This window comes from Apiospora aurea (assembly GCF_038362705.1).
Source record: "Apiospora aurea strain CBS 24483 chromosome Unknown utg000006l_segment0_segment0, whole genome shotgun sequence".
NCBI lineage: Eukaryota > Fungi > Ascomycota > Sordariomycetes > Amphisphaeriales > Apiosporaceae > Apiospora > Apiospora aurea.
In genome coordinates this window covers 5,028,335-5,042,573 of record NW_027117393.1, presented here as the reverse complement: position 1 = coordinate 5,042,573, position 14,239 = coordinate 5,028,335, and the positions used below count along the sequence as shown (strand labels likewise).

Genomic DNA, 14,239 nt, shown 5'->3' with positions numbered 1-14,239 from the left:
GTTCTCAATCATGACATACACACAACACCAGCAGCACATATCGACTCGAAAAGGCCTTGTACTCTCGATCGATCGATCATTTTTGCTTGATAGTACAGGAAATCACGCCAAGCCTATCTCGAGCTGTCACGGACGCTTTCGGATTTAGTTGGACTTGGGCAACCGGTAGACTTTGAAAACCCCCACCAAGAAACGGCCCGGCCGTAGGAAGAACATCGACAGCTCCTGCTTCTACCGAATCAGCAGCAACCGAAGCCATGGCCACGCCCCAGGAGCGGTACGATGCCCTCATCAAGTGGCTCGAAGAGGCCGGCGGCTGCCTGCACCCCTCGGTCGAAGTCTACCACGACGCCGTGACTAAGGGCTCCTTCCGCGTCAAAGAGGGCTGCGCCGTCAACCAGGGCGAGTCCGTCGTCACCCTGCCCATCGCCCGGAGCCTGTCGTACCTGAACGCCATCTGCGGCCACCCGGACTTCCCCGCCGTCAAGCACCGGCAGATCCAGGAAGCGGCCAACCGCACAAACAAGGACGGCCATGGCTGGTTCCCTGCCGAGTTCCTGCGCGAGACCCCGCCACACGTCGTCGGCCGCTTCGTGCTGATGCGGGAGTACCTGCTGGGCAGCGAGTCGGCCTGGTGGCCCTACCTCCGCACCCTGCCGCAGCCGGAGCACGTCGCCGGCATGCTGCCCGCGCTCTGGCCGGCCGACGACCTCGAGTTCCTGGTCGGGACCAACGCCTACGTCGCCGTGCAGGAGATCAAGTCCACCCTGAAAAGGGAGTACAAGCAGGCCATGAAGCTGCTGCCATCCGACTCGGGCTACACGCGGCCGCTGTATCTCTGGGCTTACGCTATTTTCACGAGTCGCAGCTTCCGGCCGTCCCTCATCGTCCCGGATGCGGAGGCGTTGGCGCTGCCGTGCGAGATCGACGACTTTTCGGTGCTGTTGCCGCTTTACGATGTCGGGAACCATTCGCCGGTGGCGAGGACGGCGTGGAGGACGGATAGGGAGACGCTTTTGTGTAGGCTTATATCAGGGCAGACTTGTGAGTCCGGCAGTCAAGTATTCAATGTGAGTGCCCATCTGACCCCAGCCTTTGCGGGCTACATCCGACGCGTCGCACGGGGATGATGCAGATACGGTCACATCCTGAGGCGCATTCACTTACACGAGAGGCAGAACTACGGCATGAAAACGAATGCGGAGCTGCTCCTGGGCTACGGCTTCATCCTGCCGGAAGAGGAGTACCTACACAACGACTACGTCCACGTCCGGACCAAGGCGACGGACGACGACGACCTCGCGGGGACGCACCTCGTCTCGCTGCGGCCGATGACGGACCCCACGTCGGTGGTGGGCCGGTCGAAGCGGCTGACGAGCGACGACTGCGCCGGGGTCGCGACGCAGTTCGCCCACATCCAGGACTCGCTGGTGACGAGCCTGTACGAGGCCATCACGCGCGCCGCGGCGGCGGCGGCCGGCGAGGGGGAGGACTTCCAGGACAGCGCGACCATGGACGACATCATGGCGGGCCGGATCGCGCCGCCGGTCAAGGAGCGGATCGTGCAGGCGCTCGGCTCGAAGCTGGCGCAGGACCTCGACGTGCTCGAGGAGGTCGAGGTGCCGACCGAGGGGCTCAACGCGAACCAGCAGCTCGCGGTGCGGTACCGGGAGCAGTGCGTCAAGACGCTGGAGAATGCGCTGCGGTGTCTGGCCAGTGACGACGATGATTAAAGGACGGGACCCGTTCTGACTTGTTTATTCATGTGACCTACCACCAGACTACCTGTAGGGCTGTTTATTGGATAAGCGCGAGGACTTTGAAGAAATGGGCTGGCCCAGAAGAACTCCATATCTCCACCACGTCGGGAAGGACCAATCAATACGTCAAATATGGAGTTTTGGGGCTCGGATTGACGGTACCTGACCAACGTTACGGAGTATACTTACAGTAGTACATTTGACGCAGAGCAGGCAGTGAGGAGGGACCCAGTATAGAAGGCCCCGTCTGTGCCCGTTTTCAGCCGATGTTGGATGTCGTGTCAAAGTATCGTGAACGGTATCTACTTCGCATCAGTTGTAGTTGCAGGGACCAACATCCCATATATTCAGAATAGGGCCGCACTGCCTGCTGGGTCTCGTCCTCTCATCACACCGCTTCATGCCAACCCACAGAAGTGCAGAGAAGAAGAAGAAGAAAAAAAATTTGCGAAAAGAAAACGGCGAACAGGCAGATCTCACGGTGCCGGAATGTACCAGTGAAGCTGCAGTGCATGTGTGCGTGTAGTTGACATGTCGGGAGCCAATCGTTCGGGCACTCGACCAGCAGCAACGCTGGGTTTCCCGGCGTTATTCTTGGCACTATGGCGGCGCCCTGCCAATTCTTAGCCAAGCGCTAAATCGTCGTCAGCCCGGCGGCCCTCAGCCTCCTTCTGGGCACACCCCTTGCTGCACATCTTTGGCCTGGGCGGCCAGGGGCCAAGATGGGCCAAGATGGTGCGATGTGAGATCAGGTTCTGGCATGCAAAATTCCGAGCAATCGCTTGTTACCAACAAGATTCATGACGATGCACACATGTTTAGCCAAGTATTTGAACAGCTTGGGTGCGCCACGTTGCGTAACCAGCAGCCCATTCAGTCAGAATACAGGGCGCTAACTCCGACGCCCCCGCGCAAGTAAACAGTCACCTAAAACGCCCAAAAACAATTGGAAAAGCAGGCTTGAATTCAAAAAGTGGCATACCACCGTTGCATGCTAAAGGGGTATCATCTTCTTCCTAGTTCTCGTCCGGTCATTCTGTTCGCGCCGCCGCCGCCGCCGCCGTAATGTTTTGGTGCCCAATAAACTCCATGCGATAAGAAGAGGCTCGAATACTGTAAATCCAATAACCGTGAAACCCAAACCTGATGCGCGCTGGCGGGTGTGCTTGGTGCTTCCTCCAAGCCCGCCGTCTGCCCGAACGGGAAGTTTAAAAACGCCTCCCGACAAATAAGTAGAGGGGGGGGGAGGGGGAACTCTAGTATCCAAGTAATCAATCTCCTAAGCTGCTGGGTGTGACCGATTACTCCCGCCGATCACTCAGCCCCAAACCAAGAAAAAGTAGTAGTTGGGATGCCGGTTTTCAGTGGTGATGTTTGGAGGAAGTCGCAGTGGTACTGCTGCTGCTATCCCGGACGGCGTAGTCCGCGTCATCGGGGAGGAGGACCATGTGTTCGTTGAGCAGATTCAAACAGGCTCTCGAAGCTGTTGTGTCGCGAGGCGTTCGTTTGGAGTCAGCCAACCAGGTCTTGTAATAGGAGACACTGCAGACAGAAGAAACATGCATGCACGCAGAGATGCGCGCGCGCGCCATGTACATACATAATCTACGTCATATGTGATATACGATGAAGAAGAAAACAAGATGGGATAGAAAATAAAAAATAAAAATAAAACTTACGTCGTAAACTGGCATCCCCAGACTCGAGCGCGGCGCTCATGCGCGCCGAGTTGTAGCACCCGTACGTCTGCTGCAGCTCCAGCATCCGCCGCCAGAGCCGCTCCGGGTCGCCGCCGGCGCCCCGCTCGAGGGCGCGGACGGAGTCGCGGCGGCGGCTGGCGAACGTGTCGAGGTCCTCTTCCGAGTTGGCCTCGTGCAGGGACGAGGTGGTGGTGGTGGTGGGCGAGGGCGAGCGCGTGCTGCTGGGGCGGTGGAGGCCCAGGGCGGCGGCGAGCATCCGGCGGTGGCGGCTGCTGCTGCTGCTGCTGCGTCGGCCGTGCCTGGGCGGCTCCTCTTCTGATGATGGTTTGTGGTGCGGGCTGCCGGTGAAGTACGAGGAAGACGAGGATGAGGAGGAGACGCTGGCGGGTGATTTTGCTTGCGAGGTCCCGGTGGTGGCGGTGGCAGCGGGCAAGGGACACGGCGTGATGGCGTCGATGTCGTCGTCGTAGGCCGAGACCGACGATGATCTACTCGAAAAGCGAGGCATCTTTGTGTGTGTTTGGTGTTTTACCCTGTCTCTTGATGTCGCTTTCTCTTTCTCAGCCCTATGTGTGTTGGTCTGATGTTCGGATGGAGTTGCTGTGTTAGTCGTCCAAGTAGAAACTGAGATTTGGTGATAGTGGACAATATATATATGCGATGGACGATGAAAAGGATTTTCACAAGGTCAAGGTCGAGGGAGCTTTCCGGGTCTTAAATACAAGCATGAACCTAGACTCTTGAAAGAAAAGAGAGCAAGGGTCATGGGGGTTCAAGTACTTTTCTGACGAGGTATGAGTAAAGGGTGTCGGAGCAGAATGCGAGTGGGAGGGGGAGGGCAAATAAATGCTACTTGGACTTATATAACAAACGATGCAAGATGTCATACGAACCGCCCCGGCGCAGCATGCATGCGCCGATTATTAGAAATATCTGGTAATCCCCGAGTAATAGTACTCGGCCCCTGGGCTGATATAAAAGTATTTACCTAACTATTGGGCTTGACTGACTAGTACTTACGTGGTAATAAATAAACATTCGATCGGGGAATGGGGGGAGGACGATGAAATTCTGTGATGCGTTGTTGCTGTGCTTGGCTTACTGACTAACGTGCATGCCTTGGATGAAGTAATTTTTCTGCTCTACAGGGCTTTTCGTGCCCCATCACACACAGCGTCGGGCCTGCAGGTTCTGTATTTGTCCCCAGTGGCCCCCCCCAAGGTTCACAAGTCCCCTACAAACAAGCTGCCAAGCTCGGGTTTGCTCAACTCCACTTTGGGTTCCTAGTCTAGCCGGACGGCGCCCCGTCGAATACCCTTTGGGGCCAAGTCACAGCCTAAAGGGGGGGAGATAAAACAGAGAAAACGCTCTCGCATCTGGGATGGGTGGGCGGTACGGTACATCCCACATGCTGCTGTCCCAACTTTACCTGTTGCTGGACGTTACGTGGTACTGTACCTGTTAACCTAGGTCAGGTTCCAATTGTCAGGCTTGTCAGTCGATAACGGAGACGGCGACCATCTACGCTTGGCGTCTGGTGGGATCCGCCCTGGTCCCTCACCAGATACATTAGATAGATGCGCAAGTGCGGATGTCTGGATACTGGTCAAATAGGCGAATGGAAGAAAATAAGAAGAAGGAGAAGAAGAAGAAGAAAGTAAGTACGTATCTACGCATAAAGTTCATTTGATTCCTCGTCTTCAGATGCTCTCTCTCTCAGCAGGCCCCCCCCGCCCCCGGGAAGAGTTCCTTGGGAGCGATGACCTTTATTGAACACCGCAATCTAATTGCGGATTTATCGATATCTGGTAAGACACGGAATTTGTCCACAATCTATTCCTACTCCCTCACACCTCCATGGGGGCCAGGGCGATGCAGAATGTGACAGGCTCGCTTGGCATCACCCATTCTTAGAAACAAAATAAAAAAGGGAGGCATGCGCGTGTCATCGTCACTGGAAAAGCTGTCGTATCATTGTTGCTCCCTTTTGAAAAACAAAAGGCGCCCCCCTAAGAACGGGGCGCAAGGGCTTCGCTTCGCATCTGGTGCTGCCGCAGGAGCCGCATCTGGTCAGCTTAAGTCAGATTAAGCAATCCCGAACCTTCAGCAGCAAACTTCCCACCCGAGTCCGACGAAAACAGAAGAAAAGAAAAGAAAAAAAACGAAGTCTTCCTCGGCGTGATAAGAGAAAACGAGATAAGACAACACAAAAGCTTTCTCTCCTTCTCTGATACTATGCCCCTGGTGAGTGATCCATCCCGTCCACCATTCGTCCAACCACTGCATTATTCGTGATCCCATGTGATTTGGACGATGGGGATGGGGTGTGACGAGATGGAAGTACTGTCTGTCTGTGCCTGTCGTAGCAGCATCCTTGGCGAGGATCCCATCCCCATCTGATTCAAGGTTTTTGGGTCCTGCCTGCGCGGCAAGACCAACCAGCGCCAGCGCCGGCACGTCGATCATCTGGTCTCCAACTACCGAAGCGCACCACCACCCAACCCACTATCGACAGGGACCCGGTCCATAGCCAAATAGCCAAGCCCTGAAAAGAAGAGTGTTGGTGGGGGTTTCCAGTGCCCGCTATCGGCTCCGGGTTGGACATCCCCATAGTGCAGTGGCTGCTGCATTCTTCATCTGCCACTCATAGGGTCTTACAATCGTAGGTATCATCATCATCACTTGGCAGGAAAGAAAGAAAAACAACAACAACAATAATAACAAACCTGCTAGTCAGGGGCCCAGAGAGATACGTGGTTCAGCTTATTGGCCATTCATCAGATGGGATGATGCAAGTATTACCTCTAGCTGTCAAGCTGTGCGTGTGGCGTAGTACACACCAGATTTGTCAATGCCCATGGTTTTTGGGGTGTACCTTTGGGCGGCTTACGTGGACGACCATCGCTTGGGAAACGGGAACTGGCGATGATGAACTGGACGGCGCTACGGCGTGCAGGGTATTTCGAGTCCGAATCAATGTACTGGTTTCTAGCCTAAGGGTTGAGGTTGTATCGCAAGCCAGGGTGCATTACCCATCACCAACGAGCATGGGAAAACAGCGGGAAAAAATGCGACCAACGAACGGGCAATAATAAGCATGCCACCCGCATGAAAATGGTACGCAAACACAAACATCCGATTACTAACGTCCCAACCGGTAGCTCACCCCGTTTGAACTGGTTTTTTACCGTTTTGTTCATGCGTCCGTCGTTCCCGAAGTTTCGTCTTCGCCCGACGCGCCGTCGCCGCCTCTCTTCGCCAGCTATCAGCTGCGTTGGAGGTTAATTAAAAAAAAAAAAAAGTCCCTACAACAGCGCAGCCAGCGGCGTGCAACGTCGGGCGAGAAGCGGTGACCCAAAGATCTGACCAAGGAAACACTCCGCGAAAGCTGGTATGCAGTCATCACCAAAGTTTTCTTGTCGCTTGTCTTGACGTTCGACGAAGAGTCATAACTCAATTCTCTGTAGCGTCAAGGAACTTTTTCCCCCTTGTCGCGTTGCACAACAATTGCCATCGAGTCCACATGCCCCCGGAAAGTCTTGGGGATACTGGGATCCGCCCATGGGGGAGTCGGGCCCTGCCCCGGTATTGGTGAAGAGGATAGGCTATGGATGTTTCGACCACCTCCTCCGATCCGATGGAAGCCTCACCAGTCCCAATCACACCGATCATTCACCGCTTCTAGGAAGCTCATTGCCATGTTGATGCAGAACTCTCATTCTTGTTCTCCTTTTTTTTCTCCATATTACTTCTTTGGTATATCGAATTAATGCAAAGAAAAAAGCACATGCGGAATCTCCCCGGGCGTTAAGCTCGATGCCGGGGGGTAGCATCAGCATCCACCGAAGTTACTCCACCGGGCTGCTTCTTTGTCACCCTGCTAGGTTACATATCAACACACTGACAAGCACCAGCGGAAGTGGGGATACGGGTGACCAGCAAGTGCAAAGTCCAGTCCAGACCCGTCCCCCTTTTCCCTTCACGATCGTCGCAGGTATAGGGTGAACGTACGACCCGGGTCGAACAATGGCTTCACCAACTCACGAGGGTCAGCTGTTGCGCTCCCATAACGTAGGACGTATACTATGCATCTAGACCGCGCACGCAGCACTGCACTGGACAACAGCACATTCTACACGCGCGAGCACGCACGCACAAGGTGCAATCGCGCCGATTACTCTTTCGCTTCTTCGCACACACAACATCTCGTGAGCTTCTGTTTGGGGTCTTCTGGGGGTCTTCTGGGGGTCTTCTGGGGGGGTCTTCTGGGGGGATTTTGTGGTCGCCTCCATCCTGGGGGAGGGAGGAGTGAAGCTCATCTGCACCTGCACGCCCCCAGATTTCTCTTATCTACACTGCAGATGCCCCCAAGACCAGTTGACGACATTGAAGAATACATCACAAGCCGCAGCAACCAAAAGGGAGATTTCCGCGTTGATGAAGTCATGCGCGGCCACCGCCTAGATGGGACCTGCCAAGGTAGATATCCCGGGGTTTGAAGATCTGGACCAGCTCGAGTCACCGGGTTCGGATTTTCTCTTATCAGGTAAAGCTAAGAGGTGTAGATCAACGAACCAAGACCGACCGTCGACGGTTTGTGGTCATCGAGATAGATAGAGTGTGGGTGGGTGAGCTAAGCACCTAGATTAGGTATGTATGTAGGAAAGAAGAAGAAGCTGATGAGCGTCTTCCCTACGTGCCACATCTCGAGACCTACCTACCCATCGAAAAGGCGACTTCCTTTCGGCCCATCGGTCGGTTGCGCACGATCTGGGCAACCAAAGGCCGGAGATTGTGACTGTAGCATTTTGACTTCAATAGAGTTGGGAGACGCACAGGTTCAGGATGGCACCGACGAGCGGTAGGCGGTTACGGGATTCCCATGGGGGGGGGTCACAGTGATCGACGCCTGCAGACTGATCGGTTGCATGGGTGATGGATGGATGGGGACGTATGTAAGTGTGGACTGCCGCTTTCGGTATCACGCTTGCGCACCCAAGTTGCTGTCGAGGTCGCTATATGCCGAGGCCGTCACACTATCGCCTATCGCCCACGTAGCGGAGCAGCATGGGGGCCAGGCTTGGAGCTCGAAAGGTAGGCAACGCGCGACATGCCGAGATGCGATGCATCTTATCCTGCCAGTGATGGCGTTGTTGGACTTGTCGCCCAGAGAGAGGGCGGATATCTATTCCATACTTCGTTTGGTGCACGAACAAAGTCACAACTGAAGCGGGATCACAAGCTGAGCAAGTGATCGACAGCGAAGCATGCGGAGCTTGTCGATGTCGAGCTTGTAAGCCGTAACCTATGTATGCACGTACTATTGCTGCTGTCTGCTGTGTGCGCTCTATCCTATGTATGGAACCCAGCAACGAGAAGTGGCGCACTGGGGTGCAGGAGGAACGGGGATGCGGATGTCTTAGGGCGTTACTGATAACCAGGGTGGGACATGTGGAAGGTTGTCAAGGTTGCTAACCTAGTATTGCAACAAGCCGAACATCGGGTTTCTTCTTGGTCTGTTCCAAATCGACATTCGCCATAGCATGCATGGCAAGACGATGGAATCATTCCCTGGCCGGTGGCATGACTGACGACAAATCTTGCGGTGTCGGAGTTGGAGACAGTTGGATGATGGCAATGAGTCGATACTCACATTAGTATTTGGGGCCTTTTGACAAGCAAATGAGTAAGGATCGACACGACATTGCAGCTGGAGGGAGGGGCGGCCAGCTAAGCTTATCGTTTAGCGAGGCCCGTCGAGGCGGGGTCGGTCGGTCGTCGGCCTGTCGCGTTGGCGCGGGGTTGAAGTCGACATCCGTCGCGCAGACCCAGACATCATCACCGCTTCATCGAAGCATGGATTGTAGGCCAGCCAGGTACTCAACAATTTTGCTAGCACTGCAGCTTTGGGACAGCAATTGCAACCCACAATAGGAAACCATTGATTCCACATGCCTCTCAGCAGGTATGCTGGTAGGTCTATGTAGCTGTTGTCGATGGGTGCGTAGATCGATCGATCTGGTGGACGTCATGATCATCTATTTGGGGCTGTTTAGCTTGAACGATAAAAGCACGCCAGCTGATAATGGTTTGGAACGGCCTTGAAGACATCATACCGCCCACCGCCCATCCCAGCAACTCCATCTGCGCCTGGCCTACCTTGGAGTAAGCCAGACAGAGGTCGGAACTTGAGAAGTCTTCATTCAGGTAGGTCTGGAGACAACCCAGAGGCAAGGAACAACAGATATCATCAAGCCTGGCTGGCGTCTTTGGCGAGATAAGCGTTTGGTTCTTGGCCGAAGTTGAGACCAGCAGTGTCCCTCTGGTATTTCGGTATTATTTTTAGCGTCTGCAACTCTTGTTCTTGAGCCTCATCCGAACCATAGAACGATCTAACAATTCGGCGATACATCGTCTCAAGTTCGCGCTCTGACAACAACACATATTTCTTTAATATTGCCTTGAGATTGCACACGCTTACGAGGTGAAAGAATTGCAGTAATAATGGCCAAAAGGCATAGCTTATCAACTCTATTATGCATTCTGAGCACCCACCTAGTTACTTGCTGTTTGCATTTGAATCTAGGGGGGCGACCGAATCAAGGGGGTTGTCAGCTCTCACCAACATGCGGACTTGTCGTCGCGCGGGTTATGCAGGGCTGAAGAAGACCCGAGGTTGTTCATCTATCGAACAGATCGTAAGGCCGCTGCTAGGCTTCCTGGGGTCTCGTGATTCCTCATTCCGTGTGCGAGGGTATTCCAACCTTCGTTCACCCGCCACACTCCAATGGTCGAGGTTTCGTGCGGGCGACATCTCCGAGGAACACACTCACAGGCTAATGTTGTTCTGGCGCCGTGATTTCGTTTATTGTTGAAAAGAGATGGAGTGGCTTGATTAAGTCAAAGGATGGCGGTGCCTCGTACAGGTGATCTTCACGACCATCAGGTTGGGCGCCCGTTCTCGTTCCAGGCTCGCGGTTGTTACGTCTTGTTCGAGACCTTGGTTGATCTTGGAATGCCGGTTTCACACATGCTGTCGAGTTACTACCGTCTTTATCATGCCAACGTGTGTCGTTGAGTGTAACGGCTTACCGCAGCCACACCATGAACCACTGCCCTCGACCTTGCTGTCGTGGCGTCTCCTCTCCTTCTTTCCTTCTTCCTCTTCAGTCCTCGGCGAGGACAGTATACGATGAGTTTCTCGCTATGGTAATCAATGTATGACCGTCATTTGCTTGAAACTCGTTGGCTTCATTCGTTCTCGGCGTGGCTTATTCTCCCGTAGACTTCTGGAAATCGACATGCCGTGCTGGAATCAGCCTTGTCCGGCTTCTGTGCAAATTGCCGTAATCTTGTCAAACATACAGACCTTCCCTCGGACAAGATTAGGTAGGCCGTGTAACTGCCACTAGTTGCCTTGGATTACCTGACCCAAGTGTCTCGACAATGTCCGGACGTATGTGTAGCTAAGGTGATGGGGACGTGTATATTGCAGCCATTTACTCTGTTTTTGGGTCTTTTGCTTCTACCGGCCTACCGGTATGGAGTCAATAAGGTTAAAAAATCAAGAAACGGCCTCTGTGTAGCTCCGTCGAGACCTGAAATAAAAACAAACCGGTGCGCATGGGCACGCTTTCATCATCGTGGTCGATTGGCCTACCTGTCTGATTACCGTCATACCTCCATCATCCGCGACACAAGCGGCCAGACAACCCACCATAAAGAGCGCGGGGCCCTATCCCGACCTACCACGGGAAACGGCGTTTCCCTCCTCGGCCTGTTCCTAGAGGCCTTCAGTCAGTAGTAGCAGTTACCGATGACTCTGCTCCCGAGGTGGAAGGTGCTGTTATGCGGGATAGTCCTACTGCTGGGCGTGCTGGCCCTGGTCCACCCCTTCTTCCGCCTGGACTCAGCTCGGCAATATCTCGTCGTCTCCCCATGGTCTCCCGAAAGGGGGAAGAGTGCAGAGGGAAAAAACGAGCCAGCATCACCACCACCGTCGTCGCCTCCACCTCCATCAAGCCCCAAGAAGTCACCTCTAAAGTACAAGCCGGCGCCGACCTACACCGCGCCCCCGGTCAAGGACCCGTTCCCCCTGCTCTCCATCACCTCGACGCCCCCGCCCATGCCGGCCTACAACGTGCCCCCAAGGACGCCTGGAAGGCCTACGACGGCGTGACGGTCGCGCCCCCGCTACTCATCGGCTTCACGCGCAACTGGCCGATGCTGCTGCAGACCGTCGTATCCTACTTAACCGCGGGCTGGCCCGCGGACCAGCTCTACGTGGTCGAGAACACGGGCACGCAACAAGCCAACGCGCGCGGGCAGCTGACCCTGCAGAACCCGCGCTTCCTGAACCACACGCAGCTCAAAAAGGTGCTGGGGGTCAACGTCGTCCAGACGCCCGTCCTGCTGAGTTTCGCGCAGCTGCAGAACTTCTTTCTCGCGCTCTCGTATGACCACGGCTGGCCGTACTACTTCTGGAGCCACATGGACGTCGTCGCCCTCGCGCACGAGGCCGGCGTGCCGGGGCTGACGGCGGCGGCGGGGGAGAAGGGGTACAAGTCGCTGTACACCCTGTGCCTCGAGACGCTGCAGGAGACCTTGCGCGGCAGCAACCCCAGCACTGCCAACGACGCCCCTGCTGAAAAAGACCGCCTCCCCAAATTCTGGCCCTCCTCGTCCCCGCCGAAGGAGAAGCAGAAGGAGAAGACACCGCAACCGGAGCCCCCGCGCTGGGCCGCGCGCTTCTTCGCCTACGACCACCTGACCCTGCAGAACCCCCGCGCGCTCGAGGCCATCGGCGGCTGGGATGCCTTTATTCCGTACTACATGACGGACTGCGACACGTACTCGCGCTTCGCGATGGGCGGGTGGAGCGTCGCGGACGCCAACGCGGGGATCGTCACGGACGTCGCGGCCGTGTTCGACGACCTGCGCGCGCTGTACCGGGACCCGGGCGTGGTGCCGCGGTTTACGGATCCGAACCCGCCGGCGCCGGAGGGGACGAACAAGGGAGGAAGACGCGGAAGGAGAAGAAGCGGTGTCGACGCGGCGCCAAGGCGCTCTACTGCCACCACTGCCCAAGAGGAGACAGGCATAGCACCGCACCCACACCACCAGCAACGCGACGTCCCCTTCCCCCACGAGCCCATGAACCGCAGCCTCCCGACGGACTACTGGTGGCTCCTGCGGCGCGAGGCGGACAACATGTTCCACCACAAGCACGGCGGCAGCCGGGGCCGGAACACGTGGCAGGCGGCGCAGCGCGGGGGGGGGGACGAGCCGTTTGGGTACGACTCGGCCGGGTTCGAGGAGTCGGTCCGCGTGCTGACCGAGGCCGGCAAGGACGTGTTTGCGCGCAAGTGGGGGCATCGGGAGTGCGATCTGGGGGGTACAAGATGGGGGACCAGTGGAGGGTGGAGAAGGATTGGGAGTAGGACGGACATAGTAGTAGTCGTGCGTGTGTGATAGAGGGAAGAAAAAGGGTGCTCGAGCGAGTGTCGGTCGAGACGGGGTTTTGGGCTTGGGTTGTTGTGTGGGAACATACCTGACGCCATGAATGAGATGATAATAACACACTGGAAGCTCAATATCTTGTGGTCAGATCCTTGACTGCTAATTTCGTATCGGCAAGTAATCTCAACGGCGAACTGTACCACATCCGACGTATCGACCAAGTTCGAAATGTTCAAATGAGAAGATGTTAGATTGAAAAGAAGCTACACATTTCACGCAGAGCCATCAACGTGTCCAACGATACCCCAGTTGAGCGATGCTGCTGAGCTTCACAGATCCACCTTGTTTACCACCAGCAGAGACGCATACCAATACCCCAAAGCCCGAATAGGAAAGCCCCCTGAACCCAGACGACACTCAGGCATAGGGAGGAGGCGTGCAGCTACCACCCGTGTTGGTGAAGTAGGTCAAGCTGTTGAACTCGGTGTAGAGCGTCTTCAGCTTCCACCCCTTCTCCTTCTCCCCCTTGTTGCTCTCGAACGCGTTGACCAGAATGCTAATGCCCTGGGCCGGCTGGGCCGGGTTGCCGAACGTCTGGGTCCAGCGCAAGACGATGGTGTCGCAGGTGACGGCGTTGACCGACTTGACCACCAGGGGAATCTTGGGCAGCTGGCTCTGCCCGGCCTTGAAGGCCGCCTTGCTCGGGAAGGTGGCGCTCCCCAAGGGCTGCTGCGCCAGCACGTTGATCGAGTCCGACGTGTCCGTAAAGTCGTCCGCGATGAACTTGTCGGCCAGCGCCTCGGTGTAGTTGCCGATCACCTGCGCGTAGTTGTCGGTGATCTCCTTGACCGCGGGCTGCGTGAGGCATTTGCCGCCACGGCTGTCTCCCGATTCGGGATGGGGAGCGGCATAGGCACCGCTGACGACGATGGCGAAGAAGATTATTGGGAAGAAACGCATGATGGCGGAGTATGGGTCGCGGCGTTGAATGATGACAACGGTGTATTTGGTGACAGACTGTGGAAGTGTGCTGTATCTTACGGATGATGAAGCTTGACGATGGGAGATGCAGCATGAAAGGAGGTCTGATGTCGCTGGATCGAGGAGCCCTTATATACACCTCGACACTCACCTCCCAGCTATCTCATCTTCTCTATTCTGAGCATGTCAGCATATTTGCTCTTTGTTGGTGGTCGGAGCCTCGCCGACGCGAGATCAATATTATGTGGCAGCAAACAGGCACCCAGGGATAGAATCGTGCATTCGATCTCGGGTCCGAGCAGATAGGATTCTGGCAACCCACACCCAAGCATTGGCGTT

General features: G+C 55.7%; 4 protein-coding genes across 4 annotated transcripts; 2 read left to right on the top strand and 2 right to left on the bottom strand.

The window, feature by feature from the left end:
- Positions 1-257: 257 nt before the first annotated feature.
- Positions 258-1,733, top strand: PG986_010135 (uncharacterized protein; the record flags this gene model as incomplete). The annotated part of the gene is made up of 2 exons (XM_066846357.1): positions 258-1,070; positions 1,179-1,733. The coding sequence occupies 2 exons, from the start codon at positions 258-260 to the stop codon at positions 1,731-1,733; spliced, it is 1,368 nt and encodes a 455-aa protein (XP_066698755.1).
- Positions 1,734-3,121: 1,388 nt separating this feature from the next.
- On the bottom strand, positions 3,122-3,968 carry PG986_010134 (uncharacterized protein; the record flags this gene model as incomplete). Its single annotated transcript, XM_066846356.1, has 2 exons — positions 3,122-3,243; positions 3,440-3,968. The coding sequence occupies 2 exons, from the start codon at positions 3,966-3,968 to the stop codon at positions 3,122-3,124; spliced, it is 651 nt and encodes a 216-aa protein (XP_066698754.1).
- Positions 3,969-11,398: 7,430 nt separating this feature from the next.
- On the top strand, positions 11,399-12,931 carry PG986_010133 (uncharacterized protein; the record flags this gene model as incomplete). Its single annotated transcript, XM_066846355.1, has 1 exon — positions 11,399-12,931. The coding sequence occupies one exon, from the start codon at positions 11,399-11,401 to the stop codon at positions 12,929-12,931; it is 1,533 nt and encodes a 510-aa protein (XP_066698753.1).
- A 405-nt stretch (positions 12,932-13,336) lies between these two features.
- On the bottom strand, positions 13,337-13,879 carry PG986_010132 (uncharacterized protein; the record flags this gene model as incomplete). Its single annotated transcript, XM_066846354.1, has 1 exon — positions 13,337-13,879. One exon carries the CDS (start codon positions 13,877-13,879, stop codon positions 13,337-13,339), a length of 543 nt encoding a protein of 180 aa, XP_066698752.1.
- Between the last annotated feature and the right edge of the window lie 360 nt (positions 13,880-14,239).